Source organism: Benincasa hispida, chromosome 7, assembly GCF_009727055.1.
Source record: "Benincasa hispida cultivar B227 chromosome 7, ASM972705v1, whole genome shotgun sequence".
Lineage (NCBI taxonomy): Eukaryota > Viridiplantae > Streptophyta > Magnoliopsida > Cucurbitales > Cucurbitaceae > Benincasa > Benincasa hispida.
Genome location: NC_052355.1, coordinates 43,968,762 through 43,977,479, shown reverse-complemented (window position 1 = coordinate 43,977,479; position 8,718 = coordinate 43,968,762). Strand labels below are relative to the sequence as shown.

Here is an 8,718-nt window from a genome sequence, read left to right as displayed (position 1 = left end):
ATTAACAAAGTTATACGTTAGTAATAAAATGTGAGTTAATACATTTTGATTTAATACACAAAAAGAGCATGTTGAGAATCTGGACCATAATTTTGAGAACAAAAAGGATTAGGTTATAAATTGGAGTACAAAAGAGAAGAAATAGAAAAGGAACTTGATATAATATAGACACAGTTTCAATTCATAGACTAACATGACTTGTTTATTTGTTATTGAAAATAACTTTTGAAAGTTTATGTATATTTTTTAAACAAAGTAATAATCATTTTTATAAAAGTCGACAATAAAAGTATTTTAAGTCTTTTTAAAAAAATGTGTAAGACTATAGGAGAATTAAACTTTCGAGACTTCAAAGAATAATAAAAAAATGAAGTGATCAAATGTTACATTAAAAAAATAAAAATGCCCGTGAATGTTGGAGAGGAGTGAGTGACGGCATTCCGTCAGTTTGGCCATTTGCTGCTTTACTTTACAGTGTCGTTCGATCCATTAAGTCATTCATCAGATTATTTTTAAAATATATATCACTGATTTCGAGATAAGAATTACGAAGAGCCATTTTTGTGTGAAATTTTATAATTAATCTATTTGGCGATATTTTTATAAAATTGCTATCTAACAAAACCAATCTCCATCGAAGTTCAATTCTGTACCTATGGATTGTACTTGAAAGAAAAAAGTCTTTTCAAGAAAAAAGTCTTTCCTTTATTTAATTTCTCAGCAAAATTGATGTTTAAAACTTGTATAATTAACCCCTATTGTTTAAGTCACCGTCTGATAACTATTTAATTTTCTATTTTTTATTTTTAAAAATTAAACTTCCAAAATAAACACTATCTCAACCTAAGTTCCTTCGTTTAGTAACCCACCATCTATCAATATTTTTAAAAACCAAACCAACATTTAAGACCCCAATAAATAACATGCCATTTTGTTATTTTGGATTTTAAACATTAAGCCTATTTCCTCTTTTTTCATAACAAAATTCCAAAAACAAAAACCAAATTTTTTTTTAAAAAAATTTAAATTTTGGCTTGATTTGACATTTTAAACCATGGGTAAAAAGTAAATACCAAAAAAATAAAAAATAAAGCCAGAAATAGTATTTATAAACTTAATTTAAAATAAAAAAAACAAAAACAATAAAATAAATGGTTATCATCAAATGAAGTCTAAAAAGTTCATATGTATTTGTAAACAAAGGTGAAACCATATCAAATGACGGGACACGGTGTAACGTGTAAGTAAACCGATTTCCCTCTTCTTTTACCTTCAAAGATTTACAGTCTCGGGACCACTTGCTTTCCCTCTTCCTCTTTATCGGTACATGCCTATTAACAGTCGCACATTGGCAATATAACTGAATGCCCCAAGAAAACATAAAACCAAGCTTCAGAAAGAAAGTTGCATACTATACGATAAGCGATATACTAAAAAAGAAACCCCCTACTGGTAAATAAATATTATACTTCCTCAGAAGAAACCATGATTCTATCCTACAACTCTTAAAACAAACATAGCATCTATAACAGTTTACATAATTTTATGACTGAAATGACACTAGCCAAGAAGAAATGAACTCTTAATTCAAACAGCAATAGTAGGAGATGAATAAATATTAATGGTAAAGTCTCAGAGAGAAAAAGAAACCACTAATCGAGAATATTCCTGTCGAGCATCGACGAACCATGCTTCTCAAACGTCAAACAACTATAGACTATGATCTGGATACCGTTCTAAAATTTTGCTGCGGTTGTATTTTTATCAAAGGAAAGTCTATTTTGGGCCGATGTCCTTGAGAGCACAGATTTGCTCCTCTCCCATCGAAGACATGACAGTCACAATCAGATCCTTCCCCTCAGCAAATCCATCCTTGATCTGTATGGAACACATGGAACAAGACGATCAATTTTATGAACTATGCCACCTCTCATGGAATAGATTTATAGATAACTAGCCACATAGAAAGCAACCAAAATATGGAAGTAATATCTATTAAAGCTAATGATCACACAATAAGACCCCACGCTGCAAGAAAGGGAGAAACTTGTGGATCAACAAATCATTATTTGTCAACTAACTATTACAAGGCCTATGGATTAGTTTTGTGCACAAGAAATAGATAGTTATAAAATTCTATTTGCCATAAATAAAAACTAAAGGATTTGCAATCTCAAGAATGATCGCCTTGGAACCATGGCATCGACTAACTAACTAATATTAAACGCTCTTAACCATTAAAAAGAAAAAAAAAAGTTATATTTCCCCATTTTTTAAAACGCCCATTTAGCATTTCAAGATTTCAAAAACACCGCTATTCAAACCCCTTTTCTCAAGGGTACACCCCACTTAAATAAACCAAATGTCCACATTTTGCAAGAAATTCAAACCCATATTCATGAAAAACATCTGCATAATAGGGAAAGGGGGAAATCATTAAAAAATAAATAATTAAAAAAAAACCAGAAACCAGAAAACAGAAAAGCATCATACTCTTAAGTCATAATAATCCCAGAATCAGTATTGAAATCTACTCTAGTATACTTGCGGAGGGGAGAAAAAATAGTTTCATTGCAACAAGCAACGAAGTAACAACAAAATAATGGCCAGGCATTTATGGAATAAGAGAGGGAAAATGTATTTTGTCTGTAACAAGCAACGAAGTCTACCAAGCCATGAAGGCCAATAGAACACAACAGCACAGAGAAATATCAACAGTCAACAAGAAAATATCACCTGGGACAGCAGACTCTCATCGGTTGGAAGCCTAAGGTCATCCTTGGTGTTGCCACTGTCCGTCAGCAGGCTAATCTGATAAGTTTTCATTGAAATTAGTGTTAGCCACAGTGCTAAACATGAACAACCTGGGGAAACGGATATAAGGAGTAAACAAAGAGTATTTTATCATACAAATCCATCCTCAGAGATATCAATGAGCTGGTAGTCAGTGCGACTAACATGAGGAACCTGTGTTTCATGAATGCAAGAATCAGAAATCACAAACAAAAGCTATAACTTTCTAAGAAAAGTATGAAATAGAAGGGAGCATAAGAATTCATACATCACAATTGTGTGAAGAGGGGACGATATCTTCAAGCTTTTTAGCAGTGAAAATGTCAATACCAACAAAATGACATTTAGCATGTCCGTGCTTTCCTGTCTTTGAGGTTGAAACCTCAACCACCTACAAACGATGATGCATAAGCCTTAGATCAAGATTGTTAATTGGAAAACCAACATATAAAGTAATAAAATTATGCTGAAACCGCCAAAGGTGAAAGCCCTAGAAAGCAACAGAATGAAATATGATATAGCGACAAGCAACACATTACTCTCTCTTTAACTTACTAGATTGTCCATCAATTCAATTTTATCCAAAACGAAATTTGATCAAGAAAATTGGGAGTGATCACTTTTGCCATATTTAAAATCATTTAAAACACACTTTTAATCACTCGAAATCAATTCAATTATTCTTACATGCATTTTTTATACTGACAAATGCGATTTTTAACTATTTTAGAATCATGCCATAAATTACATGGACGACAACATCTAGAAGTAAAATCGGAAGACAAACATAAATTAAAGGCAGAACAATGGAGGACGTCCGTCCTAAAAATCACAGAAACACAGTTAACACAAACCAGAGAAAATAAAGGGATAAAAGGAAAGCCCTTGAAAAGGCTACATACTAAACGCAATAAGAAGAGGAAAAATTGATGCAGAGTATTGAACGCATAAGTATCACATTAAACAAGAATCATACGGATAAAAGGACAAACGGATGAGGGAGAATTGAGAAATCAGAATGAAAACTATAAGAACCTTGCAAGGTCTGCCCTTGATGACAATGTAACCATTCTTGCGGATGGTTCCAGCCTGCTGAGGATAGGTCTTGGAAGCTCCGGCGTCGGCCTTGGACTCGAAGTGGTGCTCCTCGTCGGACATGGTTCTGTAGGGAAAAAGAGTTCAAAGAGAGGGTGATGACGGAAAGCTTAAACAGGCTCAGAGACGTGCGACGGAGTGGATTGAAGAAAAGAAGCGAATTTATATACACGAGAGAAACGAAGAAGAATGGTAACCAAAAAAAGGAGAGTGAGAATCCTAGGGTTTCAAAAAAAGAAAATCGACAATAAATGTTCTGGTGTAAATATTCTGACCGTACGATTAAAGAGAACGGTCGACATTGATTTCGCAAATATCTGATTTTCATTTTAAAAGTATTATAATAATGTTTTACCATTATTAAATTAAAAATATTATCAAAGATAAATAAGAAATATAAACATTCTTGTACAACCGTGGATCCGTGGCGCAATGGTAGCGCGTCTGACTCCAGATCAGAAGGTTGCGTGTTCGATTCACGTCGGGTTCAATTCCCTCTTTTTTTTTCCTTTTCTTTTACAGTTTCCTTCGTATGAATAATATATTACAAATTAAATGAGCTTTTAAGATTTTTAAAATTTTAAATTCACAATTAAAAGTTTTTTTTAAAAAGAATCATTAGACATAAAATTTTAATTTATAGCTTAAAATGTTACAAATTTTTTTCCTTAAAAAATTAAATAAAAATTCTAAAATTTTGAATTTCTCAAAAAGTTACCAGGCACAACATTAAGAAATAGGATATATTTACACAATTAAAAATTTACAGAAAATAAATTCGGAACAAAGTTAAAACTTAATGTATTGAATCCTTCTTCGACAATTTCTCTATTTGATGATAATAGTTATATTGACGAATTCGATTATCATTTCACTACTCAAAATCCAAACTTTTTTAAGCATACACCGCTGCCAACTGAGCTAAATTCTCACACACGCACGCACACAGCCTTCGCCCATTGCACAAGCATTGTGATAGAGTAAATAGTTCTAATAGTTTAGAAAGAGAACTAGAATTAGTTGTACACCTAACTTAGAATTATAGATGAATGTAATTTAGGCCTGAATGAAAAAGAGTGTAATCTGTGATAGAGTAAATAGTTCTAACAGTTTAGAAAGAGAACTAGAATTAGTTGTACACCTAACATAGAATTATAGATGAATGTAATTTAGGCTTGAATGAAAAAGTGTAATATGGGTTGATTCCAATTGTAATAGGCCTGAAAGATGAAATGATTTTATTGTGTTTGTTGGTATTTACTCAATATTTTCAAAAGCAATGTCATTATCATTGAGGCAGTTTATTTCACATCATTAATTGAAACGTAAAATTAAAAAGACTAAACTACCCTCATCAAAGGACTACCCTCATAGGCTGAAGTTCCTAAAACACTCACGATTAAGGTCATGTCACCTATGGTCGTTTAAGTGAGATGCAAGTCTCAAGTATCAACGGCGTTATATAAAGAGATGAATCATCTCGTGGTACGGTCTTATACAAACTCTTTGTATAGGACACCCCCACTCGCATGTCTCTACATGAATGGTTAAGATCAGACCATCTGTAGTAGTTCACAACACTCATAAACCTCTACAAAGCAGGTCATATCCGTAGTATCACCAGGATAAGGTATCCCTCATTTATCCTTATACTACAAACCTTTTAGGTTATTACTTAAGACATGATCCACTTGTATATCTCATATACATGCTTAAGTTTACATACAATATCCACAGATCTTTGTTTATTGGATATGAGTAAATGCAAATAAAATAACTCTTATTTTATTAATGACAATGTGTACAAAATTTACAAACTACGAGACTTTGGGAGAATTAGGACACTAACCCCAACAATAATACTATGGAGTAGAAGACCCTTGACTGCTGACAATTTAGACAAAAGCAATACCTCAACCCAATCATCAATTGACCAAACCAAGACAGCCATTGATCATTAGATCACATAGAAATCAACGAAAGAGAAAGAAACAAATAATGACTCATCTCTGTGTAGACAGAAAAATGAGCAAATATCCGCAAATGATAATGAACACAGAGATTCATTCGTGAATGCTTTGACTTCAAGCACAACACCTGAATTGCATCCAACTTTTTCCTTTTCCCATAGGTTGAAGAAAAATAATGATGAAAAGCAATTCAAACACTTCCTTGATGTTCTTAAGCAATTACACATCAACATTTCACTAATGGAAGCTCTGGAGCAAATGCCAACTTACGTTAAATTTTTGAAAGACATATTGTCCAAAAAGAGAAATCCTGAGGATTTTGAAACCATTGCATTGACAATAAAAGTAGCACATTTGTTCAACACAATATACCTGAGAAGATGAATTATCCTAGTAGTTTTGTCATTCTCTGCTCAATAGGGGGATTAGATGTAGGTAGCACATTACGTGACCTTGAAGAAAACATTAATTGATGTCTTTGTCAATCTTAAAGAAATTGGGGATTGGAAAAGCTCAACCTACAACAGTAACTTTCCAACTCACTAATTGTTCAATTACATATCCTAAGGGTAAGATCGAAGATGTTCTGGTCCAAGTAGATAAATTCATCTTTTCTATAGATTTTATTATCTTGGACTATGAAGCCGACAAAAAATCACAATCATTCTTAGCAGACCTTTTCTCTCCACCGGGAGGTTTTTTTTATTGATGTTCACAAAAGTGAACCCACTATGCGTGTAAATGACCTGCAAGTAAAATTCAATGTTTTTGACGCATTGAAGTATCCTGGTGAGTTAGAATCATGCAATTTGATAGAGGATGTGGATTAGACCAGTGAGATTGATGGGAGTGAATCAGAACTATCAGTAAAAAGTGAAGAAGAATTTCTGGAATCAGTTTATGCATTAGGCGACCTAAAAAGGAAATTTGAATCCCTTGATCTTGACAATAGAGAAACCAAGAGGAAAAAGCCATCATTAGAGGAATCGCCAATTTTAGAACTAAAAGCACTGCCAACAAATTTAAAATATGCCTACTGGGAGAAAACAACACGTTGCCAGTTATTATCTCATCCAACTGAGCGCATTAAATGAAAAAGCACTTTATGAAAATCTTGAAGAAACATAGCAAGGTTATAAGATGGATGCTCGCTGACATCCAAGGTGTCAATGGTATTTTAGATACCCTAGTTTATTGTTTTTTCTCTCTATTTTTTCTCAATATTGTAAACATTATATGTTTGTACTTCTCACTGGAGTATTAGTCCAAGTGAAAAGCTGTTGGGAATGTCCTAAACTCACAGTTCGTAAATATTGTTAACATATTCTATATACCAATAAATGTGTTATTGAGTATCTTATTCAATAAATTGTTATTGATATTGCATTCTATTATAAATCCAATAAACAAATCCATGACTATAATATGAATACTTTAACTTTATGTGGTAACATAAAAGATTATCTATTTTTGTATATAGATAAAAAGGTCTACACTGTTGGATATGGATGAGATTGGGTACCTCATCCTGGTGATACTATTGGATGCGACCCATTTTGTATATTGATACAAATGATATAATTCTAAAATCGTTCATGTAGAGACATGTGAGTGAGGCATCCTATGCAATGAATTTGCATAAGACCGGACCACAAGATAACGACTTTTTTTTTATAATATATGTTTACTGTTAAAACTGATTATTTCAAATGGCCTAGGGAAACTCGATCTTAATCTTGAGCTAACTATGGACTCCTGTTTAATTGGGATTATCCTTTGATCTGTATAGGTGAGAGTACTCCAACAACATTACTTAATAAGCCTCCCATTTTGAGGATAAGACAGGATAGATAGCTAGGGATATAGCTCAGGGTTAGTAGATAGGTTGTTCTCTTAAACGCTGAATCCTGGCCTTGAACAAAGGGATTCTACCCTCTCTTGTTCAAGAGGTTAATGGTTTATGAGTCGGACTATAAACCAATTATTCAATGGAGGATCAGTGGGAGCTTAAGGAGCAAGATGCATTTACAATGGTAAAACGGTAATTTTGACTTAGCTGTAAATACAAACGACCTGTGAATGATCGAATTACTAATCATAGTTATATAAAGTGGACACAATATATCTATAGTGAGGGGAGTGCAACAACTGGACTTTAGTGGAGTGACCCGGTAGTTAACGATTGAGGGTTAATTCAGTGTAAAAAGTTTAGCAAATTAATCTCAGATCGTTGAAACCCATGATCTGTAGCTCCATTTGATCCCCTACTAGCTCACAAACGGAATTAGCCTTAGAATAGCGTGATAAGTTAATTTGAAACATTCAAATTCAAATGAACGGAATTAGTAATTATATGTGATATAACTACACATTTAAATTTGGAATTAAATGAAATTGGAGAATCAATTAATATTTAAATATGTTTTCATGAGTAGGGATTCATGATAGTGGAATTGGTGACAAATTAATTTAATATTTGATATTAAATTAATAGAATTAATTAAATTGTTTAATTAATTATTTATTATTAATTTTATTAAAAATCAATTATTGAATTAATTTTGTAAAATTAATAAAATTTCAATTTTAAATAAAAGAATTAAAATTGAAAAGAATTTTGATTTTGGAAATCATTTTTCAAAATTAAAAGAAATTTGGAAAAAAATGGTTTTTCAAAAAATGGGATTTTCCCACTTCTTCAAACAAAGAAGCTTAGTCACCTTTCCATTTCTGGTTTTTCATCAAAATTCAAGCAGGTGGTGGAGCTTTAAAATGCAATATGATTGCATGTTGAATCTATATAAATATACACTAAACTTCAGCTGAAGAAGGCATGCAAAACTTACTAAAATTCTACTGA

General features: G+C 32.4%; 1 protein-coding gene and 1 non-coding gene across 2 annotated transcripts; one reads left to right on the top strand and one right to left on the bottom strand.

Moving 5' to 3' along the window:
* Positions 1–1,391: 1,391 nt before the first annotated feature.
* On the bottom strand, positions 1,392–4,104 carry LOC120082227 (eukaryotic translation initiation factor 5A-4). Its single transcript, XM_039037504.1, has 5 exons — positions 3,829–4,104; positions 3,062–3,184; positions 2,911–2,967; positions 2,737–2,811; positions 1,392–1,878 (listed from the first exon to the last, which is right to left on the bottom strand). The coding sequence occupies exons 1-5, from the start codon at positions 3,949–3,951 to the stop codon at positions 1,777–1,779; spliced, it is 480 nt and encodes a 159-aa protein (XP_038893432.1). The 5' UTR covers positions 3,952–4,104; the 3' UTR covers positions 1,392–1,776.
* Positions 4,105–4,306: 202 nt separating this feature from the next.
* Positions 4,307–4,378, top strand: TRNAW-CCA. Its single transcript has one exon. It is a non-coding gene; the product is annotated as a tRNA-Trp (tRNA).
* The last annotated feature ends 4,340 nt before the right edge of the window (positions 4,379–8,718 follow it).

What these genes read in the sequence shown, in the direction of transcription:
- LOC120082227 (XM_039037504.1), bottom strand. Translation starts at nt 3,951, where the DNA reads ATGTCCGACGAGGAGCACCACTTCGAGTCCAAGGCCGACGCCGGAGCT. An exon ending in CCTCTTCACACAATTGTGAT is followed by an intron (nt 2,968 to 3,061) that starts GTATGAATTCTT and finishes CATGAAACACAG; the next exon opens with GTTCCTCATGTTAGTCGCAC. An exon ending in ATGAGAGTCTGCTGTCCCAG is followed by an intron (nt 1,879 to 2,736) that starts GTGATATTTTCT and finishes TGTTCCATACAG; the next exon opens with ATCAAGGATGGATTTGCTGA.